At 39.1% G+C, this 15137-nt stretch overlaps 1 protein-coding gene across 1 annotated transcript in view; it reads left to right on the top strand.

Moving 5' to 3' along the window:
- LOC111148699 (dynein axonemal light chain 1) overlaps positions 1-15137 on the top strand; it is a 43500-nt gene that overhangs the window by 19713 nt on the left and 8650 nt on the right. The window contains exons 6-7 of the mRNA XM_022505493.1: positions 9415-9541; positions 11503-11643. Coding sequence (XP_022361201.1) covers positions 9415-9541; positions 11503-11643 — 268 coding nt within the window. The remainder of the gene's footprint in view (positions 1-9414; positions 9542-11502; positions 11644-15137) is intronic.

Below are 15137 nucleotides of genomic sequence, written 5' to 3'. Positions count from 1 at the left end.
GTGTGTGTGTGTGTGTGTGTGTGTGTGTGTGTGTGTGTGTGTGTACATATATGTGTATGTGTATATACTATGTATACATCAAACATTTTCCCAATCCATAAGTTTTACTACTTACACATAGACGAAAGGAAAATAAGTGCATAGGGATACAGACACCAGACTTCAGGCAGGTTCACATACTAACTGATTTATTCACCTAGACACACCAGCCTCAAAGCATGAATTCACATAGCTGCCTCCGTAAGTTACAGATGACTAATGTGTGAAACCTGGAATGTTAAATCAAAGGAAAGGAGTCCATTTAAAAGGACCCTGAAAGCTAACAAGGTACATTGCAAGCCCATTTGTATATGTGATCTGGCCTCTGCCTCCCTTTCAGATCTCATTCCATGTTACTCTTCCTAGTTGGTAATCTACAGCCACTGGTCAGTCTCCTCCTTGAACACACCAGGTCTATTCCCACCTGAAGACCCCTGTACTTGCTATTTCTTCGGCCTTATCACCTCTGTTACTTTGGATTTCTTCATTACTGGCCTTCACACTTCAGCCTGGATGTCTCCTCCACAGAAGCGTCCCAGCTGCCGTATATCTAAAGTTGCCCTCTAGGCAGTAACTCTGACCACTTACAGTTTTCTTCATCTTCCTTGTTATTATCTGAAATTTTCATTTGTTTATTCTCTGTCATGTCACGCACACACACACACACACACACACACACACACACTCGAGTCCTAATGAGTACATTAGTTTTGTTCATTGCATCTATGTCAGTGCTGGATACGTGTAGTAGGCACTCTGTAAATATTTACTAAGTGATTCAATATGTTCCTAATTATAGAAACTATTAGGTTACATTTTTAATTCTAAGAGTAATATACGTTTATTATAAAAAACAAATCAAGCATTTCATAAATACATGAAATACACTTTGAAAGTCTTTCCTCTTTATACCTATAGATATCTGTGTGTGTGTGCGTGTGTATGTGTATGTATATATATATGTTATATATGTTTGTACTGATAATATACAGGCCATATTTTTTCTGCTTTTTCATTCATCAGTATATCAGGGATATCCTTCCATGTCAAAACTTGAAGACTTAGTGTATTTTTTTTAAGATTTATTTTATTTATTTGAGAAAGAGCATGTGCTGGAGGAGGGGTGGAGGGAGAGAAGAGGGAAAGAAGCAGACTCCTCAATGAGCATGGAGCCCAATGCGGGGCTCGATCTCACAACCTGGAGATCATGACCTGAGCCAAAATTAAGAGTGGGATGCTTAACCACCCAGGCACTGCAATGCATTAACATTTTCTTTAAGGATTGCATTTATTTATTTGAAAGAGAGACAGATAGAGATCTCACACAAGTTGGGGGGGCGGTGGGGGCAGAGGGAGAAGCAGACTCCTGGCTGAGCAGAGAGCCTGACACGGGGCTCAATCCCAGGACCCTGGGATCATGACCTGAGCCCAAGGCAGACACTTAACTGAGTCCCCAGTGCATTATTTTTTTTAATAGCTTATAGTTTCACAGTTCCAATATATAACAATGCATTTATTCCTTATACTGCTGAGTGAGTGTTCATATTGTTTTTTTGAGGAAGGGGTATCTTTTTTTTTTTTTACTATTACAAATCATGCTGTTGTGAATATCTTCACACATATCCTTCAACAGTTATTTGAATGTTTATATAGTCTAGATTGCTGTAAGCAGAAATGCTGAGAATATTTGTGTGCATTTAAATTTTTGGTCGGTACCTCAAATTGCTCTTACAATGCTAGTGTCAGTTTCTACTTCCATCAGTGGTATAATGGTGAGGATTCTCCCCTCCACCCTCAGTATCCATGAGTATTATCCCTGTTTTTAATATGGTAAAATATGATAGGCAAAATGGAGTACACTGGTGTTCTTGTTGTTTTTTTCAAAGACTTTATTTATTTATTTGACAGACAGAGATCACAAGTAGGCAGAGCAGCAGGCAGAGAGAGAGGGGGAAGCAGGCTCCCTGCTGCGCAGAGAGCCCGATGTGGGGCTCGAGTCTCGATCCCAGGACCTCAATCCCAGGACCCTGGGATCATGACCTGAGCCAAAGGCAGAGGCTTAACCCACTGAGCCACACATGCGCCCTGGACTACTGTGTTGCTTTAATCTGTATTCTCTAGTTCTGATTTTGAACGTCCTCCTATATCTTTATTATGTATGTTTCCTCTTTTGGAAATTGACCAAATATAGTTGTTACCCATTTTTCTATTGGCTTTATTTTTTTCTTATTGAATTCTAATCACTCTCAATACTTCTAATATCCATTGTTGAGAATATTATTACTATTATTGTTGTTAACATTTATTATCTATGTAACAGACTCTTTATATGCATTGTCTCCTTTGAAATTCACAGGTAGATAATGTCCTCATTTTAAGATTAAAAAAAAAATCCTCATTTCAAGATAAAGACACTCAGTCTCAGGTAGTTATGTGAAGTGCCCAAGTGTAGTGAGCAGACACTCTTAAACACTATTGCTGAGGGCCGTCTGGGTGGTTCAGTGGGTTAAATATCTGACTTCCGCTCAGGCCATGATCTCAGGGTCTTGGGATAGAGTCCTGAATTGGGCTCTCTGCTCAGCCAGGAGTTGGCTGCTCATGCTGCCTGCTGCTCTCCCTGCTTGTGCTCTCTCTTTCTTTCTCTTTCTCTGACAAATAAATAAATAAAATCTTTAAAATAAAACAAAACACTGTTGCTGAGACCAGCAGTTTGTAGTAGCTGTCACAGTCTTCAGTGTATTTTTTTTTAAGATTTATGTATTTATTTGAGAGAGAGAGAGAGATCACAAATAGGCAGAGAGGCAGGCAGAGAGAGAGAGGGAAGCAGGCTCCCTGCTGAGCAGAGAGCCCGATTCAGGACTTGATCCCAGGATCCTGAGATCATGACCTGAGCCGAAGGCAGAGGCTTAACGCACTGAGCCACCCAGGCCCCCAGTATGTATTTACTTTTTCCCAGCTATTCCACATCTAAGAGTTTTTTTTCATGCTCATGTATATGGGCAAAGATGTTAGACCAAATATATTATTTGCAACATAGCTTGTATAAAAAGCTGCAACACTCTAGGTGTCTGTCAGTTGTAGACTAGCTACATTAAGTAAATAAATAAATAAATAAATAACATATCAAGGGGAAAATGAGGAAGGACTTACCTATACATGGTGGGTAGAATAATTTTCAAGGTATATTGTCAAGTGAAAAAATAAGCTATGTGTATATAGATAGATAGATAGATAGATCTGTATATAATATTTCTGGTGATAGCTGTTACCTCTGCAGAAAGGAAGAGGTGTGAGATGTGAAACATTTTTCTTTTTATGCTTTTTTTGTAGTGTTCAGGGTTTTTTGTTTGTTTTGGTTTGTTGTTATTTTGTATGTTACTTTTTATTCAAAAAACAAACTAATGATTCCCCCCCCAAAATACAAGCAAATATTTGTTTACCCATGTTTATAGCAGCATTATTCACAATAGCCAAAAGATGGAAGCAACCCAAGTGTACTTCAATGGATGAATAGATAAACAAAAAAGAAAATGATGGAAGAGCGGCAGAGGGTAGGAGGAAGAAGCTGGACAGGGTGGAGGACTTGGCCAAGATAGTCAAATCTAGGCAATCTGATTGCAGATTTCACACTTCAATTTAATGCAAAGAGTTTTGAGATTTTTTTTTAAGATTTTATTTTTAAGTAATCTCTACACCCAACATGGGGCTCACACCCACCTTCTGAGATCAAGAACCACATGCTTTTACGACTGAGCCAGCCAAGGACCCCAGTTTTCAGAATTATTAAATGTATTTTCTCTTAGTTTGTCCCTTGTCTTTTTACTTTATTTGTAGTAGCCAAGTGGAATTTTAAAATTTGTCAAATTTATTCATCAAACTTTATGACTTCTATGTTTTGTATCTTATATAGAAGTTCTTCTAGATTATAAAAATAGTCACATTTTCTTCTAGTACTTCTATAGTTTTTTTAAGTGTAAAATTTTAAATTTATATATTTAGTCCATCTGGAGTTTATTTTTATATATTTCATTAGGCAGGTATCAAACCTTATTTTTTTTCCCTTAAATGGTTAGCCATATATTGAAAAAATCTCTTTTTCCCACTGTATGTGCCACCTACCAAACTGTGTATGCATGAGTGGGTTCCTGGATGGCCAACTTTCTATTTGTTGTTTTACTTATATACTCCAGCTCCAATATGCTGGTTTAGTTTTCTTTAGCTTTATAATATATTTTGATATCTGTTTGGATAGGTCCTCTTTCTTTGTTCAAAATGCTTGTTGGCTTTTCTTAAATATTTACTCTCCAAGAGAAACTTGAAAATCAGTTTATCAAGCTCACAAAAATAAATTCCCATTGGAAGTCTTAGAACTACATTGAATTTATAGATTGATTTGGAGAAAATTGATATCTTTTTTTAAAGATTTTATTTATTTATTTGACAGAGATCACAAGTAGTCAGAGAGGCAGGCAGAGAGAGAGGAAGGGAAGCAGGCTGCCTGCTGAGCCGAGAGCCTGATGTGGGGCTCGATCCCAGGACCCTGGAATCATGACCTGAGCTGAATGCAGAGGCTTTAACCCACTAAGCCACCCAGGTGCCCGAAAATTGATATCTTTATAATAATGAGACTTCCCTTACAGGCTGATTTATTCAGATTTTTTTATGTCTTTTAGTAGAATTTTAGTTTTAGTTCCTGTAAGGCCTGTACACTTCTTACAAAAGTGTATTCCTGGGGCGCCTGGGTGGTTCAGTCGTTAAGCATCTGCCTTCAGCTCTGGTCGTGATATTAGGGTCCTGGGATTGAGCCCCACATTGAGCTCCCTGCTCTGCAGGAAGCCTGCTTTTCCTTCTCCCACTCCCCCTGCTTGTGTTCCCTCTCTCCCAGTCTCTCTCTGTCAAATAAATAAATAAAATCTTTAAAAAAATGTATTCCGGGGTGCCTGGGTGGCTCAGTGGGTTAAGCCTCTGCCTTCAGCTCAGGTCATGATCTCAGGGTCCTGGGATCAAGCCCCGCATTGGGCTCTCTGCTCAGCGGGGAGCCTGCTTCCCTTCCTCTCTTTCTGCCTGCCTCTCTGCCTACTTGTGATCTCTGTCTCTGTGTCAAATAAATAAAATCTTAAAAAAAAAAAATGTATTCCTAGATAATTTATAGTTTTTGTTGCTATGATGAATGAGGTAATTTCTCTCTAATCACTTCCTGTTTATAATATAAAAGCTATTTTTTGTATATTTATAATCAATTGCCTACAAACAGCTCTTAACTGTTTATGAATCAGATCTTCTTAAAGACTTCTAAGCAAAATTGTTATCTGAATTCATTACTTTACATCAAAAGCAAACACTAATCATCATCATCATCATTTTGTGTGGTCCAAAATGGAGGTTTTTATAGCACTTCATTAAGCCCTTCCCATTCCTACAACTTCCAATGTAATACTATTTATGGAAGACACTTTTTTTTGTTTGTTTGTTTTCAATACTTGTAATTTCATACTTTGTTGACCTCAAAGAATCATAAACTTTAATACCTGAAAGGGATCTAAGAGAACTTCTTGTCCAACCTCCTCATTTCCTTTCCTTTTTTTTAAAATTGTTGCAAAATACACATAACATAAAATTTACCGTGGTAACCATTTTTAAGAGTACAGTTCAATGGTATTAAGTATATTTGTATTATTGTACAACCATCAATGCTATCCATCTCCAAAACTCTTTTCAGCTGGTAAAACTGCACTTCTGTACCCACTGAACAATAACTTCCCTGTCCCCTCCCCTCAACTCTAAAACCCCATTCTACTTTCTGTCTGTGTGAATGTGACTACTATATGTACCTCATGTAAATGGAATCATACAGTACTTGTCTTCATGTGACTGGCTTATTTCACTTAGCATAATATCCTATTTATGTGTAGCATGTATCAGAATTTCTTTCCATTTTAGGGATGAATAATATTCTTTTGTATGCATATACCATTTTTTGTTTTGTTTATCCATTCATCCATCGATAGATACTTGAGTTGTTTCCACCCTTTGACTATTATAAACAATGCTGCTGTGAACATGGGTATCCAAGTATCTCTTCAAAACTCTGCTTCCAATTCTTTTGGGTGTATGCTCAGAAATGGGAATTCCAGGATGCCCGGGTGGCTCAGCTGGTTAATCGTCTGCCTTCGGCTCAGGTCATGATCCCAAGGTCCTGGGATTGAGTCCTGCATCAGAGTCCTTGCCAAGCAGGGAGCCTGCTTCTCCCTCTGCCCACCACTTCCCCTGCTTGTGTGCTCTCTCTCTCTCTCTCTGGCAAATAAATAAATAAAATCTTAAAAAAAAAATAAGGAATGGGAATTCTAGATCACATATTTTTAATTTTTGGAGGAACCACCAAACTGTTCTGTAGTATAGTAGCTGTACCATTTTACATTCCCACCACTATTGCACAAGGATTCCAATTTATTCCTATACTCGCCCAACACTTGTTATTTTCCATTTGCCTGATAGTAGCCATCCTGATGAGTGTGAAATGGTATCTCAATATGCCAACCTCCTTATTTTACAGAGTAAGAAACTAGGAGGAGGAATGATTTGTTCACATGCAGAAGCAGACAAGTTTGCTAAGTACCTGTTTACTCAATGTCCGGTTCTCCAAAGAGCCAGTGCACTTAATGACAGATTTCACTGAACTAATCTACACCAGTTTAGGCAGGTTTGCTGGTTCATAGTCACCAGATTGCTTTCCTAAAATCTTATCATTATTACCTACATAAAAGTATATAGAAAATTGTGTTTCAACACCTTGAAAATTTTTAAGGTTTTATTTAGTCTTAATATACATCAGCTGTGTTTCTGTCAGTCCATCTTTGTAGAATGTCAGTTTCATAATTTAGACACTAATCACTTCTCAAATGATTAGAACACATAAAAACAGTAATCTAATTGAGCTGGTTAGGAAATCCTTCCATTTACAGAAGTACAAGAGACAGTGGAATAGATTGAAAATGATTTGAAAGAACTATGCTCTGGGCATCCCAAATTTATACATTTGTGAGTCAGTAAACATAAGAAACTCTCATTCCACAAAGTCATATTGCCAAGCAAAGAAAAGTCCCCAAGCGCACTGCAATTCAGCAGTGGTAAAACAGCTACATCCAAATGGCTGAAAACTAAACTAAAACTTAATTAGTACATGGATGAATAAAACATCACAGACATCTTCAAAAGTTATCCTAGCTAAAGAAATTTCTACCCTATCTAAAATGAATTGCTGTAATTTATAAGTAGTTGAACAGTTTTTCAGCAGATCAGTGAAAGAGTAAATTCAACAAATTGGCTCTTGGAGAACTGATCCAGCTGCCTATGTGAAATTGATTGAGAGTCCTCACTCGCACACGTAAAACAAAACTAACTAAGCTGCAGAACCCAGAATTGAGCCTAAATCTTCTAATCCATATTTAGTCAGTGTTTTTCCTGCTACCTCACACTTTCTAAATTGGAGACATGAGATGAATGGAGATGCGGTGAGATGAAAATGTACGCAATACATTTTCAATTATTTGAAGACTGATTGCCCTCTTCTGAAAGATAGGCTATATTAGGTCCTTTGGGAGAAGATACCAGAAAACTACTAGATGAGGGGGTTTGGTTAAATCACAAAATTCTGATATATGAATGAAGTTGAAAGTTCAAAGTTGAAACTATGATGAATTGTGGGAGTTGGGATGACACACAGACTAATTCAGGCCACTCCCTTCTTGGCTTCCCCCTGCTTCCACCAGTACGGAAAATGCATTAAGGATATTTATCCAGGGTACACTTATTTTCTTTGGGGGTCTTTGAAGGGAAAATTACCAGGACGTAGACCTAGGCCCCACAGTCTAGATGTTACCATGTGGTTGTAGGTAAATTATTTTGGGATAAGAGGGAATTGAGCATATAATTGATCCTGCCTAGCACTTTTTTTTAGTGGAGGGATGGGCAAAGAGAGAGGGAGAGAGAGAATCCCAAGCAGGCTTCATGCCCAGCATGGAACATGATATGTGACTTGATCTCACAACCCTGAGATCATGACCTGAGCTGAAATCAAGAGTAGGGCACTTCACCGACTGAGCCACCCAGGTGCCCCTCTTTTCTTTTCTTTTTTTTTTTTTTTAAGATTTTATTTATTTATTTGACAGAGAGAGATCTCAAGCAGGCAGAGAGGCAGTCAGAGAGAGAGGAGGAAGCAAGCTCCCTGCCGAGCAGAGAGCCCGATGCGGGGCTCGATCCCAGGACCCTGAGATCATGACCTGAGCCAAAGGCAGCGGCTTAACCCACTGAGCCACCCAGGCGCCCCTCTTTTCTTTTTTATAAAGAGAAATAATCATTATATTTGTCTTATGTCTATAAAGGAAGGAAGAGTCTTTGTACCACCATTGATTAATCTAGCATTTGAGATCCAGTAGGATCTTTATACCATAATGGAAAGCCTGTGGGTTTTAAGCTGAATTTTATACATCAAAATAAGAGGAAAAATAATAAAATAAATTCTGATTATTTTATATAAATAAATAAAGTAAGAGGAATTGATGAATAGTGGATGGTTAGATGGACAGATATGTGATAGGAAAGGGATAGTAGAATGTTAATGGTAGAGTCTGGGTCATAGATGCATAGATACTTGTTGTAAGATTCTTCCAACTTCTTGTGTTTGAAAATTTCTGTAGTAAATACTGAAACAAAAAAACCTGAAATTTAGACCTAGCTTTATTATTTGATAACATTGTGATCTTAGAAAATGCCTTTAAGCTCTCTATAATAGAAATCAAGTAACCTGCTTTGCCTATCTTAAATGTTATAAGGATCAAATAATAAAATGTACAGGGAGGGGCACCTGGGCAGCTCAGTGGTTAAGCCTCTGCCTTCAGCTCAGGTCATGATCCCAGGGTCCTGGGATCGAGCCCCGCATCGGGCTCCCTGCTCAGCGGGATGCCTGCTTCCCCCTCTCCACTCCCCCTGCTTGTGTTCCCTCTCTCACTGTCTGTCAAATAAATAAATAAAATATTTAAAAAAAATAAATTCCCTTATAAAAATGTACAGGGAAATAATTTGAAATCTATACAGTTCAATAAAAGTGATAAAATATTGCTGTTATTTCCCCTTTTGATATTTCAGTAGCTATTCTTAGATCAGTTTGAAGAGAGGAAGAAAATGTTGTACTTGCCTTTTTAATGAGAAAAAAAACTCCCACATAGCCTTCAGCTCTCCTGCTAGTGGCCAGGTGTGTTTCAGTTCACTCTGAAGGCCATTGTCTTTATGTTTATAAGAAAGGGGACAGAGGAAAAGTTTTTTAAAAAGCTTGATGTTTAAAAATAAGCTTGTAAACCAAATTGCTTTCTTTTTCAGGAAGCAGTAGGGGACACATTAGAAGAACTATGGATCTCCTACAATTTTATTGAGAAGTTGAAAGGGATCCATGTAATGAAGAAATTGAAGATTCTCTACATGTCTAATAACCTCGTGAAAGACTGGGGTAAGCTGAAGCTGGCTCTTCGCTGGCTCTTCTACCTCCTATTTATGGAAAATAGCCCAAATAAAGAACAAGATGCAAAATGGGGACATTTCTTTATATGCACACAGGGTTCCAGTCTTTCAGCTGAATGCATGAAATTTACATTTAAATATTTACTTAAAGTGATTATAATTGAATAGATCCTGGTCCTATTCATCATGGAAAAAAATTATTGTCCAAAAGCTGAATGGAATCAGGTTTTTTTTTTTTTTTAATTTTTTTAAATTTTTATTTATTTGATACAGAGAGAGAGAGCACAAGCAGAGAGAGCAGCAGGCTCTCCACTGAGCAGGGAACCTGATGCAGGGCTCGATCCCAGGACCCTGCAATCATGACCTGAGCCAAAGGCAGCCGCATAACTGACTGAGCCACTCAGGCATCTTGCAATAATCTTAAATAAAGTCTTTCTTTCCTGTCTAACTTTTGAATGGAATCAGTTTAAATTTAATAATTCTTGGATGGAAGATGTATTTGCCATCTGTATGACTTAGTTTTTTTTTTGTTTGTTTGTTTTCTTTTAAAGATTTTATTTATTTATTTGACAGACAGAGATCACAAGTAGGCAGAGAGTCAGGCAGAGAAGCAGGCTCCCTGCTGAGCAGAGAGCCCGATGCAGGGCTAAATCCCAGGACCCTGGGACCATGACCTGAGCTGAAGGCAGAGGCTTTAACCCACTGAGCCACCCAGGCGCCCTGACTTCATTTTCTTACAGTGTATTATTCATTCAACATTACTAAAGCCCTGTTCAGTGTTATGAACTGTGCCAGGCTCTTGAGATACATAGTTGAATAAGACACTGCCCCTGCCTTCAAGGAATTCACAACTTAGTGGGAAAGAGTGGTTTATAAACTAATAATTATAAAACTGTGTAATGAGTTCTTCCATAGGTGTGTGAATGCAGTGCCTTGAAAATTCAAAGATGAGGGGTACTTGGATGGCTTGGTCAGTTAAGCTCTGGAGTCTTGGTTTCAGTTCAGGTTGTGATCTCATGGTTGTGAGATTAAGCCCTGCAGGGTCCGTGCCCAGCAGGGAGTCTCTTTAAGACTGTCTCCGTCTCCCTCTGCACCTCCACCCACTCTCTCTATATATAAAATAAATAAATCTTAAAAGGAATAATTCAAAGATGAGGGGCGGCTGGGTGGCTCAGTTGGTTAAGTTTCCAATCTCGGGGTCTTGGGTTTGAGCCCCACATCAGGCTCCATGCTCAAAGGAGAGTCTGCTTGAGATTCTCCGTCTCCCTCTCCCTCTACTCCCTCCCACACACTATCTCTTTCTCTCAAATAAATGAATATATATTTTTAAATTTTTTAAATTATTTACTTATTTATTTATTTATTTTGATTGGACAGACAGAGATCACAAGTAGGCAGAGAGGCAGGCAGAGAGAGAGGGGGAAGCAGGCTTCCTGCTGAGCAGAGAGCCCGATGCGGGGCTCGATCCCAGGACCTTGGGATCATGACCTGAGCCGAAGGCAGAGGTTTTAACCCACTGAGCCATCCAAGCGCCCCTCAAATAAAAATAAATAAATCTTAAAAAAAAAAAGAACTCGAAGATGAGGGAATGGGTAGAGACAAAAGTAGTTTGACTTAACCCACACTGATACAGTACAGCATAGAGAAGACCTGTTACTGTCTTTGTGATTCTGAACCTCATCTTCTTTTCTTATGCCATCCTTAGGCTAGGATAAAGATAGAAGAGGTATGTCTTCTTTTCCTTCCCTTTCAATAATGTCTTCAGAGAATGACTTCGTATGGTATAATTTCCCTTACTTTCTTCAAAATCTTAACCAACAAATCATTCTGAACGATTTGTCACAAACTGAGGGTTCTAAATAGTCACAAACACATACTAGAGTTCAACCCCCAAAATTGTAACAGGACAACTTGGCATTTTAATATGGAATGTGTTCCTTGCACCTGTAGCTGAATTTGTAAAGCTAGCAGAATTGCCGTGTCTGGAAGACCTGGTGTTTGTAGGCAATCCCTTGGAAGAGAAACATTCTGCTGAGGGAAACTGGATTGAAGAGGCCACCAAGAGAGTTCCCAGACTGAAAAAGCTGGATGGTGAGTGATTCTGGGCGAGTTTGGGCCAATGCTTTTTGGGTATAAGGATTGAATTTGTGACGTGGAATAATAAAAAGGAGCAAAACTAAAAAAGAAATAGCTTGTCCCTAATCTCCAAAGCCATTTCATTCCATAGGAAATTTTATAGTCCAGGGTTGAGCCAGGGTGAGATGAAAACCTTCTAGCATACTGAGACTGGTATAAGGTCATCCCTAGACCAGAAACTTTTAAGAAAGCCGGTTTTGTTCTCAAGTCAGATATTATTTTGCAGGATAACTAGACATAAATGGTAAGCAGTCTCTTTTTCACAACTGGACCAAAATTGTAGTTTTCGCTCTACCCCCACCCTCTAATTGTAGTTAACCAATATTTAAGATAGGTGTCAATGTTTGTAGATATCCCTGACTGATTGGGTTCAAGTTCCAGTTCTCCCACTTAATAGCTTTTTCGTTATCGTGCTAGTTAATTAATTTCACCAAATCTTTTTCTTTTATAAACTAAAAACTGGAAATGATAATAGTCCCAGACTTCTCTGGATCTTACCTCCTCCCAGGAAGTCAGGCAAGGATCCCAACTGTTCCAGAATCCACAGACTTCTCTCTTTCTGCCAGCCCAGGGAAATAACCTTTCTAATCTGAAGAGAATCACTATCCCCCTCCTTTATTTCCACATCATTCTGCATGTTCTCACAAACTGTCTTCCAGGAATCTTCTTAGGCCTTTCAAAGACAAAAGCCGGTAAGTCTGATGACTTTCCATGACTTTCCACATGCCCCTGTAGCAGTGATCCAGAGCCAACTAGGCTACCTGATTGAATGGAGAGAAAGAAAAATATTTAGAAGAAACAAATAAGCAATATCCAGCTACGTAATCATCATCATCATCATCCCATGTACCAAATATATATTTGCCCTATTGTCTTTTTTTTTAAGATTTTTTTTTTAAAGATTTTATTTATTTATTTGACAGACAGAGATCACAAGTAGGCAGAGAGGCAGGCAGAGAGAGAGAGAGAGAGGAGGAAGCAGGCTCCCTGCCGAGCAGAGAGCCCGATGCGGGACTCTATCCCAGGACGCTGAGATCGTGACCTGAGCTGAAGGCAGAGGCTTTAACCCACTGAGCCACCCAGGCGCCCTGCCCTATTGTCTTTAACACCATACCCATACTGACAGTCACATCCAAATCAGAAGGACTTAGCTGTCTGTGGTTGAGGCTTCCTTGTCCCTCAGCCCTTCTCTTCCCTCTTTACCACCCCCACTGCCTTGTCATTCTATCCTTTCTATATTCTTTGTCTCCCCATCGCTCCCCTACTACCTCTCTCAGAGCCTCACTACGCAACCCTTTTATCCACCCCAGCTTACAGTGGTTGTTCTTCAATGGGGCCACACCCCTACGAAGATATCAGATATTTTAGAATCTCTGGGGAGAGAGTAAAGAGGTCTCTATTGTTTGAAAAATTTCACAGGTGATTCTGGTATGCCTCCCTGGAAGATATTTGCTCATCTGTCCTCCAGTTGAGAATTATGGATGTGAAAAGCTCTTAACTATCTATTTTCCTATACCAGAAAGTTTTAGCAGCTTGACTGACATTTAATTGACACACAGTTAACTGCACATATTTCAAGTGTGTAATTTGTACATTTTGTTATACAAATACACCTCTGAAACCATCACCACAATTAAGATAATAAATATATGATGGTGACTCTAGTTAATAGTACTGTCTTATAGCAACTTGAAAGTTGCTTAGAGAGTGGTTCTTAAAAGTTCTCACCACACACACACACACACACACACACACACACACACACAGAAGTACTTATGTAAGGGGATGAATGTATTAACTACCATTGTGGTAATGAGTCCATAAAATATATGTATATCAAATCATCACTTTCATACCTTAAACTTACACAGTGCTATCTCAGTCATATCTCAATAAAGCTGAGGAAAAAAGATAATAAACATATGCATCACCCCCAGAAGTATCCTCGTGCCTCTTTGTAATCCCTCCTTCCTGGTCCTTGCCATCATCCCTCCCAAGGCAATCACTGATTGCTTTCTGTCTCTATAGATTAGTTTGAATTTTCTAGAGTTTTATATCAGTGGAATCATGCAGAATGTTTTCTTTTTTCCTGGGTGCATATGTAGGGGTAAAGTGACAGACTTATGGAGAGGTACAGGAATAATTGGGAAGAAACAAACAGGTTTCTAAGATACTGGTAATGTTCTATTTCCTAAATTGGTGGTGGGTATATATAATCATTAGCTTTATTACTCCTTAAATTATTTATACTGCATTTATATGAATGAATATTTCATAATTAAAAAATAAAATTGAAAAAAGGAGGTAGGGACGTTAGAGTCTTTAACTTTAGCTTTTTTTTTTTTATGATTTTATTTATTTATTTGACAGACAGAGATCACAGGTAGGCAGAGAGGCAGGCAGAGAGAGGAAGGGAAGCAGGCTCCCCGCTGAACAGAGAGCCCGATGCAGGGCCCGATCCCAGGACCCTGGATTTATTTATTTGACAGACAGAGATCACAAGTAGGCAGAGAGGCAGGCAGAGAGAGAGAGAGAGAGGAGGAAGCAGGCTCCCTGCCGAGCAGAGAGCCCGATGCGGGACTCTATCCCAGGACGCTGAGATCGTGACCTGAGCTGAAGGCAGAGGCTTTAACCCACTGAGCCACCCAGGCGCCCTGCCCTATTGTCTTTAACACCATACCCATACTGACAGTCACATCCAAATCAGAAGGACTTAGCTGTCTGTGGTTGAGGCTTCCTTGTCCCTCAGCCCTTCTCTTCCCTCTTTACCACCCCCACTGCCTTGTCATTCTATCCTTTCTATATTCTTTGTCTCCCCATCGCTCCCCTACTACCTCTCTCAGAGCCTCACTACGCAACCCTTTTATCCACCCCAGCTTACAGTGGTTGTTCTTCAATGGGGCCACACCCCTACGAAGATATCAGATATTTTAGAATCTCTGGGGAGAGAGTAAAGAGGTCTCTATTGTTTGAAAAATTTCACAGGTGATTCTGGTATGCCTCCCTGGAAGATATTTGCTCATCTGTCCTCCAGTTGAGAATTATGGATGTGAAAAGCTCTTAACTATCTATTTTCCTATACCAGAAAGTTTTAGCAGCTTGACTGACATTTAATTGACACACAGTTAACTGCACATATTTCAAGTGTGTAATTTGTACATTTTGTTATACAAATACACCTCTGAAACCATCACCACAATTAAGATAATAAATATATGATGGTGACTCTAGTTAATAGTACTGTCTTATAGCAACTTGAAAGTTGCTTAGAGAGTGGTTCTTAAAAGTTCTCACCACACACACACACACACACACACACACACACACACACAGAAGTACTTATGTAAGGGGATGAATGTATTAACTACCATTGTGGTAATGAGTCCATAAAATATATGTATATCAAATCATCACTTTCATACCTTAAACTTACACAGTGCTATCTCAGT

Source organism: Enhydra lutris, unplaced genomic scaffold (genome assembly GCF_002288905.1).
Source record: "Enhydra lutris kenyoni isolate GAN:26980312 unplaced genomic scaffold, ASM228890v2 scaffoldscaffold20, whole genome shotgun sequence".
NCBI classification, from domain to species: Eukaryota; Metazoa; Chordata; class Mammalia; order Carnivora; family Mustelidae; genus Enhydra; species Enhydra lutris.
The sequence above is the reverse complement of the archived record's forward strand: the minus strand, read 5'-3'. Positions and strand labels throughout refer to the sequence as shown.